Source organism: Solanum verrucosum, unplaced genomic scaffold (genome assembly GCF_900185275.1).
Source record: "Solanum verrucosum unplaced genomic scaffold, falcon-dt-bn FXZP01000103.1, whole genome shotgun sequence".
NCBI lineage: Eukaryota > Viridiplantae > Streptophyta > Magnoliopsida > Solanales > Solanaceae > Solanum > Solanum verrucosum.
The window spans coordinates 1,503,201-1,521,813 of NW_026020048.1; the positions used below are offsets into that span (position 1 = coordinate 1,503,201).

Consider the following 18,613-nt stretch of genomic DNA (forward strand, 5'->3'; position numbering starts at 1 on the left):
ATATCAATAAGATTAAAAAACATATTTAAAAATATTTATCAATTTTTACAATTTTGAAAAGCAAAATTCGATAAATAATTGAGGACAAATGGACTAAATATTAGGGTTCATTATTAGAAAATTAACAAAAATAGCAAGCAAATATATTATATATATGTTGATTAGGTGGGGTTGTAAATATTTTTTCAGTGCACCAAATATGTAAATTTCCCTTAATTATATGTTGTAATCCCTTCAATTCCTTATATCAAGAAAGAAAATTAATAGATGAATCAAGTTAAACTAATGACAAAGTGATCTATGTCTCTCTTAATAAAATGAAACTACTGAGTTGAATAATACACGAGTCAACTTGCCATGTGCAATAACAATAACATATTGATCATTGTGATTTGTGATTTTATCACACATGAGGACTGAGAAAAATAAATTGTACGACATATTTTATTTATTTCACACAAATTTCTAGTTATGGATTTTCCTCTTCTTCTGAGGTTTTATTTAACTAGGCCCATGGAATAGGGAATGGGCAGAGTTGTGACTATTAAGAATGAGCAATAGCCTATGACTAATGAAAGTGTCGATTATCTATGAATGACCAGGATCGAAATGTCAATCGACGAGATGAGCCTACAAAAGATTTAATTTCAAGTTCAGACTATGATTACTGACATTCTTACTTACGCAATGAAATTTTTGGTTAATAGTTGTAAGTTGTGACTTGTGATTATAAAAAGAGGGTGGGCACAGTGGTTTGCTTCTGATCAAAGGTAGGAATAAGCAAAACTATAGTTGATGACAACTCCTGCATGATTCCTCAAACAAACTTTTTTTTTCTTTTTTCTCTGAATGTTTGAGTGACAAAGTGTACTATCCAAGATTGCAGATGGGGATCATTTCATATTAATGTAGAAATAAATATTATATACTATAGTCTAACATCGTGATCTACAAGAGTTGACATTAATCTTAGTAGTATAAAAATATCTACGTCGATCGTCAACTCTTTTGTCTAAATAAAAAATAGTCATGCAAGAGAAACACTTAACTCCCTCTGTCCAACAATAATTGTTCACTATTGAATTGACTTGACACACCCCTTAAAAAATGATAAATAATAGGGTCAAAATTACTATATTTTATCCTTAAACTTTATTAAATTTAATGTTTTGAGAAATGTGTTAGATGATAAATAGTAGTAAATTATCTCTTGATTTTCTAACTGAACAAGTATTGTTGAACAACTATTTTTAGTATAGTAAACAATTATTGTTGGACGGAGGGAGTATCTAGTTTCTTACTTTACTTAATTAGGGTGTGGTTCAAATGAGCGTCCTATTTATTTTCGAATATTTGGATAGCTAATAAAGTTTTAGCTAATGTGTTATACAATTATTGAGTGAATAAGTTGATTACTTTTTAATATGAAAATAAATTTTGGACAAAATATCGCTATTTAAAATACGAAATAACACGTCAAATTTTTTCACCAAAAATTGAACATTTATCAACTTGTGATGTTCGAACATTTTCATAAAAATCTAAAACTTCAGTATTTTTTTACATTTAAACTGTGAAAGTATGAACTTCACGAATCAATTCTGAAATTCCACTAATTATCAAAAGATATTAATGATTATTATACAAAAAGTCGAAATTAAAAATATAACTTCTTTTTTTCAATCATCATAATTAGATAGGACCAAAAAAAGTTTAGACAAGCAAAAGACAATGAGGGTAAAGAGGTTTATTATTTGATTAATTACTAAAAGTAGGATTCTCATCAAAAAACCCAACTATAATATTAATATAGTAAAAGGCAAAATCCATCATTTTCACATTATTTATTACAATACACAAGGCTATAAAAATGAAAGACCTAATCATTTAGCCGTAATTTCAAGACAGCCATGATACAGCTAATATATATATGGAGTATATGCTTTAGCAACTTGCAAGGGTAGTGCCATTTAATTAAATCATTACCAATTAAAGAAAAATAAAAACTAATAAATACAAAAAATAATTTCATTTGGTAGCTAGCTTTTGGCACAAATAGCATAATAGGGTAACCAACATGTACTATATCTTATGATTAGTATTGTGGGGTTCCATTGTTAGGAAAAAATAATTAGCGACCAACAAATTTCTCTCACTAAACACAGTAAAAATTCATGCTAGTTCAATCTAGTTATGCGTTATTTACAAAAAAAGTAAAAATAAAAATTAGCTAGCAACTATTTAGCTACTAAGTAACTGGGAATAATTGATAAATTTCATAATTTCTATTTTCTAGTAGTGTTTGATCTGCTACTTAGCTTGTTGATTGATTATTATAGACACAAACTCTCTCTCTCTATTTAATATAATATACTTTAATTTACGCGATACATTTTTTTATTTTTAATTTATATAAATTAAAAATATATATGTATTTTTTTAATATAATGTATAGTCATAAATGTTTATTTTAATTATAAATTTCCCATTTTGTGAGTGGAGGGGGGTGGGGCAAAGGTTGGTGTAAGTCGAGTTTACAGTTTTGTGTGGTATACTTGTATTGATAATTGAGCTAGCTGGGTTTTTTTTTGTCATTATTATTGAGAATATATATTTATTTATTTTTCATTTTGCTACATTTTAAAAAAGTTGTTAATTTATATGCCCAAACAATATAAAATAAATTTTACACAATAACCTCCATCTAAGTAATAAATAGTTACCGGCAATCATTTCGTAATAAATGAAAATAAAAACTGATAAGGTAATTGTATAACATGTACGATATGTAGTAGAACATTTATTAAAATAATTATAAATATTTAATTGTAAATTTAATTATTATTATATTTTAATTTGAGATAGCTATATAAATTTATAAGATTCAAATTTTGAATCTGCCTCGACACAATAATGACATAATATGTCCATATGGAATACGACGTACATACCGAAGCCACCGGCTATTCTGTCAAAAAAATAATCTAAATAAGATTAAAAGTAGAAATATTTTTAAAAATTAAGTAATTCCTCCGTTTCAATTTGTTTGGCCTACTTTTTTTTATCTATTTAAAAATAATGTTTATTTCCCATTTGAACAAAGCGTACTCTCTAATTTCAATTTTTCAGATGACATGTTTAAGACCACAATATTAAACGACTTTTGATACATTTAACATATCTTTAAATTAAGATCACATATTCAATTTGTATCAAGTCATCGTATGACAAACAAATTGAAATGAGAGAAACATTTTTGAATAATGTTTTGATCTATGGGACTATAAGGTAAAGATATCTTTAATTTTACAAGCCCAAATCCTAGTGCAAGTCCAAGCCCAAGTATGTCTATGACATAGGTAAATAAACTTTCAATTACATAAAATATTTTAATAATTTTTTGAAAAATTGAGTGCCTTTACTATAAGCTGGCTTTCCTGGTCTTCCACTGTTGATAATTAAGAATGAAGACTAAATAACAAAAGAAATACTATACTATTTTGTTAAATATTTGGTGCATATTTAATACTTTTAGTATATGGTTTTTCAGTCATATGCATCATTTTTAGGCTATGTAGAAAGGTCTAAATTTTGAATGGCGCACATAATATAATAAATCTGCCTCATGCATATTTGCCTTCTTTTGACCAAGTCAATTTGGGCTTCCTCAGACAGCCCAAATAAGGACATTTTTTGGGAAAATAATGCGAAATGACAAATAGTTAGAATATATTATGTAATATAGTTGTAGTTTCGATTATTTTTAACTCGTGGTTATCAGTTTTGTAAAAAAAATTTATTCAGTTTTCTAATTGTATAAATCCAAAATTTGTATAATTCGGTCTCTAATTGTATAAATCCAAAATTTGTAGAATTCGGTTCCTGACCGTATAAATAATTTGTAAATGCTTACCCTAACTATTTGTATATCCTTTATGAAAAATTCATAACAAATTACCATGTTTGTATATGGCAAGTAAAATATACAAACGAATTTTGAAAAATTCCTAAATGTATAAATACAAAATTTGTATATACTTACCTTGTTTGTATATTCGCAAGCGAAATATACAACGGGCAAGCAAAATATACAAACCACAACCTCCATAGCAAAAAGGACTATAGCTATGAAGCGCAATTACTAAAACTATAGCTATAGAGCCTTACTATGTCATAGAACACACATTTCTTAAATTTTTTTAATTGTGGATTTAGATATATACAGAAGCTTTAAGATTTTTGAAAATGAATTCTCCGTATATGAAAACTACATTAGAAGTAAACAACTCATGATAATTAATAATTTAAAATACTTTTAAAACATATAAGAAAATTATAGTAAAAGAATAACTCGTTTAAATTTAGAAATTTGAACGGAACCACATAATATGAATTCATGAAGGGAGTAGAACGTGACTGCCAATTAGAGAAGCATTGAAGGGTCACACATTAGTTGTTTGTCCAACAAGCTAAGTTTTTTTTTATTATTTTTTTTTATTTTAAAGCTAAGTTAATTTTGTTGTGAATTATATTATGAATATTATGAATAGAACAGTCAATTTGCCACTATTTTTCATTACTGAATTTAGATCAAAACATAGTACTATTTTCTATTAACATCCATTCGTGTAAGTTCAATTTTGTCTACTTGTACAAGGAGCATGAAAACAACTTCTTGTTCTATATTCACATTCAAAATGGATTAATGGCCATGTTACTTAAAAAAACATTCAATTCCTTCCGGTACATCTGTTTGCAATAAATTTTAAAGTGACAGAAAATAAATTGCAATCACAAAAAAACTTATGAAGAAATAAGAATATTTTATTAATAGTAGTGCAGGTACAATTTCGTTCCTCGGATTTCTCCGTGAGTTGAGGGCCGTAGTGGCGTATTTCTCGAACTAGGATGATTAAGACTTGATCTATATATCTTCTTGAATATTTTGATTATCTAAAGAGTTTAGGAGATATTTGAGATCACTTTATTGATGTTTTCATGGTATCTTTGTGAATATCCAAAAAATTATGAGATATTTTTGGATGCCTTTTCAAGAGAATATAATACCCTTTATATATGGATCAATAAGCTGGAGTGCCTCCGAGAAGCCTAATTGAAATTGAACTCGTCTTATATAGTTCAACTGAAATTAAACACATCTTGTAAAGTTCCATAAAATTTTGATGTCCACAACATTGCCTAGACATTTACCTAAGACATGATCAAACTATTTGAGACGAGTATTATCCTTTAATGACCTTATATAGAGTAAGGTTTTGAAAATTCTTTATAATTAATTATGAAGAAGATTAATTAACGATATTCGAGGTCTAATTGATGAGTTAATTAAATATAACGGGTTATAAGATATGTAGAAGGTATTATATATGGAGTGTTAATTATAAGAAAGATTATTGTAGTAAAATATTGGCTGCTCATATATATAATATATTGAACAGTCTTAGTTATCGGACTTCAACTTAAATTTGGAGATGTTAGAAAATTTGGTAATTTCCCACTTTTGACTAATCTCCTCTCTAAATGGATTCATGAATCCAAAAACAGATAGTATCATGGAAATTAAAGAATGTTGGAATTGGAATAAAAATATTTAAGATGAAATTCACTCATTTTTTCCCAGATCTATCATGTCAAATTACTATTTTTGGCATGTGTTTATATTTTTTGATTATTATTGACCTAATATGATCTTTTAGAAAATTTAAATTAGAGATGTATTTTACTAAATTAATCTTATTAATGATCTTTGGAACTCTAAGTATGATACTACTACTAAGGATAGTATATATGAGAAAGAAGGATAGTAATAATTAAGTTTTCGCTGAAATGGACAAATAAAATGAAAAATCTATTTTTACCATAGAGACCAAGTAAAATAAATGCAATGAAGTGGAACACAAAATTATATGTGGAGTCAATCTAGCTTTTCGGATGATGAGATATTAAAAAAGAAATCTTACCTCTACTACCAAAAAAAAATGAGGGCCAAAATCGATGGACGAACTGGACTATGTCGGAAAATAATGGATTTTTTTAGATTAAAAAAATCAATGGATTACGTCGGTTAAAACTGAGGAATGTTCGTTGGTTTCCTTGAATAATAAACCAATAAACATTATTTTAAAAAATCAACGGACTGTATTTTGTTCATCGTTTTTTCATAAATATATATAATAAAATGTCGCTACTTGGAATCGAACAGAAGTGTTTGCTGTGATATTGAACAATTCTACTACTAATCATACATGCTCTTTAACAAGGTTTTGCACTTAAAAAACTGACGGACTCCTTCGATTTTTGGAGAAGAAAGATAAAAAAAAATTGAGAGGCTCTGTAGTATTTTTTAAAAATGAATTTTTAATTTTTTAAAATAGCTTTCACATATTTTTGACCGAAAATAATCAATGGACGTTCGTCAATTTATATTATTTTTTTCAAAAAGAAAATCAGTAAAAACCTACGCAAACTTTATTTTTTCCATCATCTTTTTTACTTTTTTTTTAGTAGTGCTCTATTATTTGGATCATAACCCTATTTATAATTACACATTCGAATATCTACCCATAATAAATTAATAATCCATACTTCATGAATTGTCTTAGATCCGATCAACTTTAAACGTCAATTAACAGATCATTATAATTTGAGATAAATTATTTTTATGATATATGGTAATCAACATACATCTTTTATTATTAATACATATATATGTGTAACTCTATATACTCTTACAAAGAAAACTCAAGAAAATTCAATAACTCTTTTTATGAAGAAAATTAAAAAATTCATATTATTATCCAAACTCAAAAAAGGTGGTATATATTATATGTATAAAGGGTATTTAAAAATTAAAACACTCGTTAAAAGCGTGTTTGAAGGATTAAACTCTCCATAAACCCTTGAGAGTAAAAATATTCAAACTCTTTTACTCTTTTTCTTCCTTGTTGTCAAGTGTCAAAGCAAATACTCGTATTTTCTTGAGTTCCAATTTCAATAGTAGAAAAGTAGCCAAGACCCTAGGAAATTAATGATCAAACATAAGAATTTAAATAACATATTTTAAAATATCAATTAGTATAAATAGCCTATATGAGAATAGGTCATATATCATATACTCATTCAATACACAAAAATTAAAAACGTCATTTTAGTAACTTCTTGATATGGCCATGCAACGTTCAATATCATCTTCTTCTTCCAAAAATGTGTGTGACCAAATTCTCCGGCTCGGGAAACAACTCGAGCCGGGGCTGAATAAACATCGCACACCGTGCGATATTTTTATAAACCATAGGGGAATCGACACGAAGCGAAATGTCGCGGGGTTGTTATACGAACATATTAAAAATAATCTCGGGCTTCGTCCGTTCTTGGATAGCAAGAACATGAAGCCCGGGGATAAATTGTTCGATAAAATCGACCCTGCCATTCGCCATTGTAAAATTGGGGTGGCTATTTTTTCACCTCAATATTGTGATTCATATTTTTGTTTACATGAGTTGTCTCTAATGATGGAATCGAAAAAGAGGATTATACCTGTTTTTTGTGATGTTAAGCCTTCTGAGCTTGCTGTTAAGGATTTGAATCTTAATTTTCCTAATAAGGATTTGGAGAAATTTAACTTGGCTCTTGAGGAGGCAAAATACACCGTTGGACTCACATTTGATACCTTAAAAGGGTGAGTACATACAATTTTTCGTCTCAATTTACGTGTCATCCTTTTAATTTGTTACAAGAAGAACACTATACGTACTTCCTTATTTAAAACAAATTAACGTTAAATTTTTCATTTTGTTGTTAATGAAATAATTTAAAGCTAACCAAATGTTTTTATGACTTGTTATATAGATCTCAAATTTCAAAGAGTTTTTTGTTCTTCCTTAAATTGTGTGTCCAATCCAACACTATCATATAATTTCAGACAGAACAAGTATTATATTTGCTTAGTGTCACAGTTTCCTTTTGCACAATTTAAATAATGGTGACACACCTAAACTATCAAATTACATGTTATCTTTCACAACTGGTGCTTAAACAAATTTTAAAAAAAAACTAAATTACCAATTTTATTTTATTTTTTTCGTAAAATAATAATCTTCCGTTGAGATTTGAACTTTGATCTTTCATGATTTTCTTTCTGCTTTATTGACCAAATAGGCTACACTCTCAATTGCAACTGACTTGACACCATTTAAAAAAAAAATTGAAATACGTGTGACATAGCTTATTATGACTTTGTTATTATAGAAAATTAGGATATATGGATAACCAAATTATACGGAACATTAAAACTTTATTATACTTCAATGTTATAATTATTATAATCTAACATGGTTATATAATGTTGTTTTTTGAAGGGATTGGTCAGAATTTTTGGTAAAAGCTTCAGATGCAATAATGAAGAACTTGTACGAGGTAGAAAGAGAGAAGTTCATCAACAGAAAAAAATATATTCGTCGACAACACCTTTTGCACAACTATTGATAAAGTAAAAAATGATATATAATACAATAAATTCGATTGTTCAGGTGGTAAGCACCTTCGAGCCATTTAAGGAGCAAAAAAAGTGGAAGCTCCGAGGGATGAAATAAAATAAAATATAATAAATTCACATTCATTTGTTTATTAATTAGTTCAAATTCTTTTCTTAACAGAAGTCCTTTAATTAGGAAGACTCAAAGGACTTGTTCCTAGCTAACACATTCAATATTCATTCTTCTTTCTTCTTCTTCAATAATTTGTCATGTAATATGAAAGTTTTTATTAGACTTTTTTTGTAGTCTATGTAATCAGTCAAATCAATGTAATATAAAGCATAGATGATTCTTGAATATTTCATGTACTTTCCTCTTTACTAAATTTTGGTTTTACTATAAGTTAGGTATGCTATGTTTTTGTACTTTGAGGTTTGACTTATTTGATATTGTTGTGGTAATATTATTTTTTTCTTTGAATTGGACAAAATAGAACAAGTCATTTATTGGACACGTATGATAAGACTTTTCAAACTTTCTTTGTGCTCATTTTTAATCATCATAAATATTTAACGAATTTTGTATAAACTAAGAAATTTTACTCAATATTGATAAGAGAGAAACTCACTTTTGTACGAGAAGAATTGTAACTTATTATAGTTTTTATATAATGAGTATTAAGTATGGTATGTGGAGTACAATTAGATGCTTTTATTTTTTATTTATAATTTTATGTCATACTTTAACAATCGATTGAATTCTGTGAGGAGTAATGTCACAATGAGCATATACTCTTAAAAAATCTGCACAAATAGTAACTCACATTGTTAAATACTCTTAAAATGTATCAAAAATATAAAGCTTAGACCTATTGTCACAATTGAAAATATGGTTTAGATTATTTTAAATTTACGTGCACACTTTTTTAATATAAATTTTACCTAATGAATGACTATTGCATTGAAAGGCATACTATAAAATATTCTTTTCATAGATATTTTTTGAAAATGTTCGAAAAGATTATAGTTATAAAAAGAATACAATTTAACTCTTCCAATGAAAATATTATATTTGTAAAGAATTCTTTAGACGAATTAACCAGACAAAACTACTATTTTACTAACCAAAATATATAAACTACCCACAATTATACATATATTACATGTACTATATAATATCAATAATCTTTTATTTAATTTGATTAAATAAACTACTATTTAAGTTAATTTTCCTTTTTAATTAAAAAAAGACCGAAAGTCGACAAGACATAATCATTATTAATCTTACGAAGAAACATTAGCCGGCATTAATTCTTTATTTGGACCATAATCACCATTTCACCGCCGGACTTAAATAGTCTTAATTTTATTTTGTCCTTTTTTGGATGAGAAAAATCATAATATTCTCTTTTAATTTTTTAAAATTTAAAATTTGTGTCATTTCGTCTTATGTTGTTCTTCAATTCTTGGTACTTTACTTTCCTCTTTTGGAAAAAAAAAAAAGAGAAGAAGAAGAGGTCAATCAGCCTGGTGTGCTGAGGCCAAAAAATTTGTGACTTGGTCTATTTGAAGTTTCTATATATCCCTCTCTAGCCTTAGAAACTGACATATTGTTGTCATGTGATCACGAGATTACGGATTCGAGTCTTGAAAATAATTTTTGACATAAATACAAGATAAAGTTATGTATAATAGGCTTTTATGATTGGACTCTTCGTTGAATCTTATGCATAGCAGAAGCTTTAATGCACCGAACTGAATTTTTATATATATTGGGACAAATTATATATAGTTTTTGAGACCAAACATATTTTTTTTCTTTTCAAAATATACGAGTATTCCATTCGGTTCATTTTATTTAATCTTGTTTAATCAATTTTTCTACGGATATAGTACAAATTTTGAGACCAAACATTTTCTTTTTTGTTTCAAAATATACAGATATTCTCCATTTGTGTCATTTTAAGTTACGTTGTTTGATTAAACATAAGATTTATAAGGAAAGAAATGAAATGTTTGAAAACTTGTGATTTTAAATTATAAGCATGTATTAACTTTTGTTTGAGTATAAGGCTTTTGAAAATAGTGTTATAAACTGTTATAACATTTATAAAGCTATAAAATCTTGCATTAAGAGTAAAATGAAAAATGTTAAAATTAAATAATATTTTAGTTTTGGTAGCAATGATTACTCTTAATATACCAACTAAAATGGAAACAAGTCATAACAGAAGGGGACCATTCTTGATTTGTGTTTGTCATTCTTATGTAAAAGTCATGCTAATTGGTTATGAATATGACTAAGATAGAGAATTAATCCACATGAGAATATGTCAAATTCAATTTAAAACTTTGAAAGTATGTTTTTGTATATAAAAGAGAAAAATAATCTATTATGGCTTGTATTATATATAAAAAAAAAAAACTTATCTTTTTTCTTCTTCTTTTGTTTAGTTTGATATAGCTCTATAAACATCTTCCCCTTCTTACTTTTTATTTCTTTTTGTATTTGATTACTAATTTGGAGTGAACTCTTATTCTGTGAGTGTAATTATCCTTTTAGTAATTTTTAATCGAATAAGATTTGTTTACACGGTAAAAATGACTATTTAAATCGAAGACATGAGTTCCTCGTTGGAATAACTTTATTTTTTATTTAAATCCACAAAAAATTGACCGATAGGAAATCGATCTTTTTTCACCAGAAATCGTCATCTTTAAATCTGTGCACATACAAATTGAAAACACATATATAAGATGAGGTGGGAACCTAAATAAGCCACAAAAACATAAAAGTGACCAAAATAAGCCACAATTTTAGGAAGTAACTAAAATAGGCTTAGTGGAAGAAAAATTTCCACTTTATCTAATATTCTAAACGTTTTCCGTTAGTCCCATAACGTATATATTTTAATATATAACGGAACTATTTCCTACACTTTATAAAATTGAACTATTTCTTACACTTTATAAAGTGTAAGTTTTTCTTACACTTTGTAAAGTGGAACTTTTTCTTACACTTTATAAAGTGGAAGAAAAAATTCCACTTTACAAAGAGGAATATTTTTCCCATCTCTTTATCTTTTTTTTTGCAGTGTTTGTGTCATACAATCAATTATATTGATTTGACATATCATAAAAACGGAAAAAATTATTCCACTATGTATTTTTATTTTTTTATTCTGAAAAATCCTCCAATCTCTATTTAAGGAGGATGTTCAAACATAGTTGATAGCACCTACAACATAAAGTCTTCTATATTTGTTCATTTCAATCTCAAAAAAAAAAATGTCTTCTAAACCAAAAGTTAGAGTTTCAATTTATTGGGATGGCAAAATTATACATGACGGAAATACCGTTTATTATAATTGTCCTCCCAAACACAATGCTAAATATTCAATTAATGTCCGCTATCATAAATTTGTTTCATCAATTTATAAAAGAATGGGTATAAATAGCACTGATTATAATTTGATTATAGTCGGAAAATACCCTACTTCATTTTTATCACAAGGACAAGTAAATTTTGGAGAGTGGATTATCTATAATGACGAATCGTTGACAGACTTTTTGAGGGTTCCAAATGACTTCATAGATCAAATCAAGTTAACAATACTTGAAATCTATGTTACGAAGGAGCCTAAGACTAGTCAACAACATTCTCCTTTATCGGTCGATGTCCATCCCCGATTAGAAAATCGTAATAGCGTTGATGGATTTCCGATAACTCAATCTACTGATTTTTCTAACATGACTCATTATCAAAATATTCTTACCGGTCGATATGATGTTGATTTGAACGAAACTATCAATGAAAGTGACTGGTAATGCTCAATAATTATATTTCGATTATTATTTGTTGATTTTGTCAATTATTTATTAATTTATATGATTTATTATTCTTATTATTATTATTATTATTATTATATATTTTGTAGCGGTTTACCTCAGCAAGATAGGAATATTGCTTCAAGTTATGGACTAGATAATTATTTTGGTCAGTCCTCACACTTTCAAATGACGGAAAATGTCGGGACATCCTCAAATTTTCATGTCTCGCCTACTTTTGATGCAGATGATTGTCGGTATGTCCAACACTTGATTTTTTATTTAAGTAAGTTAATTGCATGAGACAAATATTTATACTTTTTTACATATATAGGGAAAATATCACACAAGATGAGCCCATTGATCCTGTAAATATCGATGATCGTGACCTTCCAAATTACGGCTCACCTTCAGCTAGTGATAGTGATGATTTGCCTAATGCCGAGGAATTAGGAGATAATGTTCCATTTGAGGTATCATCTAGTGATGATGATTTTTTAATGCCCAATCGGTCGCCAAGACCAATGTCCATGAGTCCTTTTTGTAATCATGAAATTCCTTATCTGGATCATCTCCAAGATGGTCCAGATATCTTTGGCGATACACATGATGAATATACATCACAACGTACTGGGGTGAACCGGAAGATTTCATGAATGGTGCTATTTATATTGAAAAGGGCATGTTGTTCAATTCAAAGAAGCAGTTGCAAAGAGCAGTTAAGCTTCTACATTTAAAGATAGCGAGGGAGTACTTTGTTATTAAATCGACAAAGAAATCATGGCGACTTGTTTGCAGGCGTGTAGAACAAGGATGTCGATTTAGGCTAACTTCTTTTAATGATAAACATACTAACATGTGGAAAGTTGGAAGATACATTAAAGAACATACATGTGATATGGGTACGTGCCGCGATGGACATTTCAACTTGGATGTTGAGATGATTGCTAACGTCCTTCGTGTTGATATAGAAAAAACACCAAGGTACTATTTTATCCTTAGATGATTTTTCTTTAATAAGAAAATATTCATTTTTTATTTGATAATTAATATTATTTTTACTTTTCAGGTTTCCCATCAAAGACTGTCAAACAACGGTTCTTAAAGCATATGGCATTTCGATAAGCAGAAGAAAAGCATATCTTGGTCGCAAGCGTGCTTTTGAAAAAGTCTATGGTACTTGGGAGGGTTCTTTTTCCGAGTTGCCGAGGTTCATGGAAGCTTTGAAACACTTCAATCCCGGAACAATAGTTGAATGGAAAACAGAGCGGCGTGTCGATGTCATTGAAGATGTATTCAACTATGTGTTATGGACTTTTAAACCATACATTGATGGGTTTGTGTTTTGTCGTCCTGTTATATCGATCGACGGAACACATGTCTATGGAAAATATGATATTAAGTTGTTGATTGCGATTGCAACAGATGGTAACGGCTCAATATTACCTTTGGCATTTGCAATAGTTGCGAACGAGAGCATGGAGACATGGAGTTTATTTTTGGATCATTTGCACTTGCACGTTGTCAAGGGTCGTAGAGGTGTGATATTGATTTCAGATAGGCATCACGGAATACTCTCATCCGTGTATAATTCTCCCAATTGGGAGGCCCCATTTGGGTTCCATCGTTTTTGTTTAAGACATTTGAAGGCCAATTTTCAAAAAAAATTCAAAAATGTCATTTTAAACAACCTTTTATGGGCAGCTGCAAATCACTGTCAGGAGAAAAAGTTTTTGGAAAAAATGGAGATGATCAAGGAGATTAACCCGGAAGCGTATGTGTGGTTAATGAAGAACGATCTTGACAAATGGACATTGCACAGGGATGGAGGTAGGAGATGGGGCATGTTGACAACAAACAGTTCCGAGTCATTCAATGGTCTTCTTAAGTCAGCCAGGGGCCTGCCAGTTACTGCAATGGTAAGACTCACTTACAATCAGATTGTGAACCGATTTGTTACAAGATCAAAATTTGTCAATCAGCTAGTACAACAAAAGCAACAATGGATGCCTAAACCATTCAAGATTTTTGAGGATAATCGAAAAAAGTCACAACGTCACACACTTATCAACTATCACCAACAAAGGGAAAACATATTTGAGGTACAGACACATATGCATAATGGTTGTGGTGGCAATAAGCACATTATAAATGCATCACAAGGAAAATGTCAATGTGGTAAATGGCAATCATACCACATTCTGTGTTCTCATGCAATAAAGGGATTTGACCAAATTGGGTATCAAGCATGGGAGCATATGGCACCAGAATTTAGCGTGCGTAGCTACAAAAAAGCCTACTCTGGACAATTCAATCCACTCGACGGTGAAAAATATTGGTCTGATAGTCCTTTTCTTATGATAGCAAATAAAAAATATTTACGAAAAGTGGGCGTAAATAAAATCACCCGTATACATAATGAAATGGATGTTCCCGCAAGTACACTTACTCGCAAATGTTCAACGTGCAAACAAATAGGCCATGATAGGCGTAACTGTCCTTCACAAGCTCGAAACGCCTCATATGGTGGTAGTAGCTAAAGAAAGATGTTTAATTGTGTTAATTTATTCTTGTATCAATTTCTATGCAACTTTTTATTTGTATTTTTGATCATCCTCGAGTGTTTATATTTTCTAATTTTTTCATTCACTTTTTTAAAAAAAAAATACATACACAAAATAATAACTATATATAATTAAAATAATAATACTATTCACCCTCAAAAAAAGATACATACACAAAAATAATAACTATATATAATTAAAATAATAATACTATTCACCCTCAAAAAAAGATACATACACAAAAATAATAACTATATATAATTAAAATAATAATATTATACACCCTCAAAAAAGATACATACACAAAAATAATAACTATATATAATTAGAATAATAATAGTATACACCCTCAAAAAAGATACATACACAAAAATAATAACTATATATAATTAGAATAATAATACTATACACCCTCAAAAAAGATACATACACAAAAATAATAATATTATGTTCCACAACCCTTTCTTGAAATCCGTAGAACATCTCGCGGTCTAAGTCCCGTATATCCATCCTCATCTTCATTGTCCCTCTTCCTCTTTTTGGCCGGAAGATCCTTTATGTTCACATTCTTTACAATTCTTTTAACAACTTTTTTTCTTCCGGGTGTTTGAGGCATATCATCCACTGGCATAATGAAAGTAACATCTGGAGACAAGAGTGGTGACAAAGTGGTCTGCAAATAGAAAGTTAGATAGTAGAAATTGAAAATGAATTGACAAAAATAAAGAGATCCATCTTTAAAGAGATCTAGCAATACAACAATAAATCCAAGCACACCAACACTATATATTCGTATGCTCCATTCTTTATTTTGGATCATAGAATCAGAACCAAGACTTCATTATTAAGACAAAAATCCAAATTAACCTAAGTTCCATTAATAAAATTTTGAACAGATGCAAACATCATGACAACCAAAAGAACTAAGAAATGCAAAATTAAACCCAACTGATAGAAATATTATCTCTAACTGCTCCAAGCATTGATACATTTATCCTAAAGCTGACAATGTCAAAGTATGTCTTTACTACTACATTTCTTATATAAAATCAAAACATTAATAACTAATGTAAATATTTTAAAAGAAATAAATAACATAAACCTGTATCACATTGGGATCCTCATTAACTGTCGGAACGACATTCTCTATAATCGCCGTGGGGCTCTCCTCCACGGTGGATGAAGGCCCCGTAGTATGAATCTAATAATTAAAAGTTAACTTAATATAAAATCAAATGGAGAAAAATACAAATTTGGATTCAAAACATCAAAGATACAAACTTTTAGAAACCAAATGGAGAAAATACATAACAAGATAACCCCACTTCCTGTAACTAAAGGAAAAAACTGTATAAAGCAGTAAAGCAAATCAAGCATAGATGCAAATTTGGATCAAGATACAAACTTTAACAACCCAATTCAAAAAAATAGAAATATAAAAGAACCCCACTTTCTGTAATTAAAGGAAAAAAACTGTATTAAATACATAAATAATACAAACCTGCGACTCAATCGGATCATCAAGCAGTCCTTCAATAAAATCTTGAGTGTTATAAAGTGCAGTATCTTCGGTGTCACAATGGGCAGTACCAGATGTGCCCTACAAAAATATATAAATAGTTATTTTGAAATATTTATATTAGTTATTAATGTTTTAAGTTTATATTAAATTGTTAATGCTTACCGCCATATCAGGTATATAATCTCCAAATGACATATCTAATAAATTCATGATGTCTGATGTGCCAAATTGATGGATATGCAAATCATCGGCCTCTACTCCCGCCTCTGCCTCTATGTCTGGAGGAATAGGTATACCACCGGCGCCACGTCCTAGAGCACGTCTTCGTGCTCTACCTCTATGCCCCCCACGTTCTCGTCCTCGTCCTCGTCCATCTACACGTCCACGTCTAGGTCCTCTGGCACGTATATGTTCAAACAAAGGATCTCCCTCAAAAAATGGCTCTCTAAATTGTATTGCGGCCTCAAGCAATGTATCCCTAACAATCTGAGATACCTCTTCACCATGTGAAGCTAAGGCTGTGTCTCTCTGCCACTGTAATGCAAGATTGTGCAACTTAAATAATCCTATAGACATCGCAATGCTAGTACCAGCAGAATGAACAAAGCCTGACGGTACATCAACCTCTAATGCAGGCTTACCTATAAGCAACCTTCCATACCGCATGTACCATGATTTATACCCTACCCCTCTAGTACCATCATCTACCTCAACCGCTAAACTCTGATGTCGATTACCCCAATCACGAAAATATTTATCCAACATTTCAAGAACCTCCGAACCAAGCCTCCTACGCTGATCATGCACGTAGTGGTTGGTTCCCCAACTAGAAATCGCATGTATATGTTGGGGACGACCAAACTGATGCATCACTCTATCAGGTGCGTGCACCTCAACAATCTCTAGGCAAAGCATAGGCACGCATGCCATCCATAAAGGCTCATCGATCGTACAACAATGAGGTAGTGTATGTAAAATCTCATTTTACGGTGTCCATCGAAACTATTTTTAAAATATAACAATTAGATAAAATCAACGTTAACCGCTTAGTATATAAATAAAATTATTATTGATTTACTTTTAAATAATTTACTTTTATATGTAGATTATATATATATTTTTAAAAAAACTAGTAAAGAGTTACAAATATTATTTGATGTACCTGATCCTTCGTCATGCGGTCTAGCTGATCTCTAATCGGGATAATAACATGATGTGACTCAGTATCCCTATCAATTCCACGCGTCCATCGCCTAGCATATGGAAGTAATACATCACCATCATGCGGCGGAGGAGCTGATGGTTGTACAGGCAAGATCCTCTCCCAACACCAAACCTTAATGTGACAAACAAAATAATTAAACTATCATCATTAACAAAAAAAAAATTAACAATTACATATATCTATTTTTAATAATTTTTAGAAATTATTTGTATCTAATTTAAATATTTTAAAAAATTGAATATAGAAAAAATATTCTTGTACAGTATAATGTTAAAAGATTCTTTGTATTTGAATGTATTTTAAAACTTTAGTAAAGTTACCTGAAGGAGAGGAATAAATCCGCAAATGTCAACCACATTACCGATAGATGCCCGACAAAGTGCACGGTACAAGTAGGCCAACACTGCACTGCCCCAACTATACTTACCTACGTCGTGGATAGGATCTAGGAACGCCAAGTATTGTAAGCTAATAAGGTTCCCCGACGTGATCGGAAATAAGATGCCCCCTAATATAACAAGCATGTAAAGTCTAGAAATTTTGTCAACCCGCTCCACTGGAGTTGCATCTCCTATCGGATCTACTTGTAACTGATCTCGCAAGTAGCCGGTAATGCTATGTATCCTCACCCGGCTCGCACCATCCATATCAGTAGGTGCTATGGCGCATCCTGTGAGTGTCTCTAATAAAGTACGCCATGGACGAATCCTCCGTGTAGCATCCTGCATGTACACAACATCACCATCGATGCGCAAACCAAACAAGACCTGCACATCCTGTAATGTAATCGTGACCTCACCAAAAGGTAAGTGGAAGCAATGAGTCTCTGGCCTCCAACGCTCAACCATAGCTGTAACAAGGGCACGGTCATACTGCATCCTGCCCACACAAACTACATCATACAGTCCTGACCTACGTAAGATCTCCTCAACACGTCCATGAGGTCGATGCAAAGGAAATAAATTCCAGGCATCATTCAT

At 30.1% G+C, this 18,613-nt stretch overlaps 4 protein-coding genes across 4 annotated transcripts; 2 read left to right on the forward strand and 2 right to left on the reverse strand.

The window, feature by feature from the left end:
- Positions 1 to 7,190: 7,190 nt before the first annotated feature.
- LOC125822528 (TIR-only protein-like) lies at positions 7,191 to 8,505 on the forward strand. The gene is made up of 2 exons (XM_049501936.1): positions 7,191 to 7,699; positions 8,379 to 8,505. The coding sequence occupies exons 1-2, from the start codon at positions 7,191 to 7,193 to the stop codon at positions 8,503 to 8,505; spliced, it is 636 nt and encodes a 211-aa protein (XP_049357893.1).
- A 4,469-nt stretch (positions 8,506 to 12,974) lies between these two features.
- Positions 12,975 to 14,862, forward strand: LOC125822967 (uncharacterized). The gene is made up of 2 exons (XM_049502424.1): positions 12,975 to 13,306; positions 13,392 to 14,862. The coding sequence occupies exons 1-2, from the start codon at positions 12,975 to 12,977 to the stop codon at positions 14,860 to 14,862; spliced, it is 1,803 nt and encodes a 600-aa protein (XP_049358381.1).
- A 2,045-nt stretch (positions 14,863 to 16,907) lies between these two features.
- Positions 16,908 to 17,323, reverse strand: LOC125822782 (uncharacterized). The gene is made up of 2 exons (XM_049502240.1): positions 17,050 to 17,323; positions 16,908 to 16,942 (listed from the first exon to the last, which is right to left on the reverse strand). Exons 1-2 carry the CDS (start codon positions 17,321 to 17,323, stop codon positions 16,908 to 16,910), a joined length of 309 nt encoding a protein of 102 aa, XP_049358197.1.
- A 69-nt stretch (positions 17,324 to 17,392) lies between these two features.
- On the reverse strand, positions 17,393 to 18,613 carry LOC125822968 (serine/threonine-protein phosphatase 7 long form homolog). The gene is made up of 3 exons (XM_049502425.1): positions 17,954 to 18,613; positions 17,571 to 17,744; positions 17,393 to 17,410 (listed from the first exon to the last, which is right to left on the reverse strand). Exons 1-3 carry the CDS (start codon positions 18,611 to 18,613, stop codon positions 17,393 to 17,395), a joined length of 852 nt encoding a protein of 283 aa, XP_049358382.1.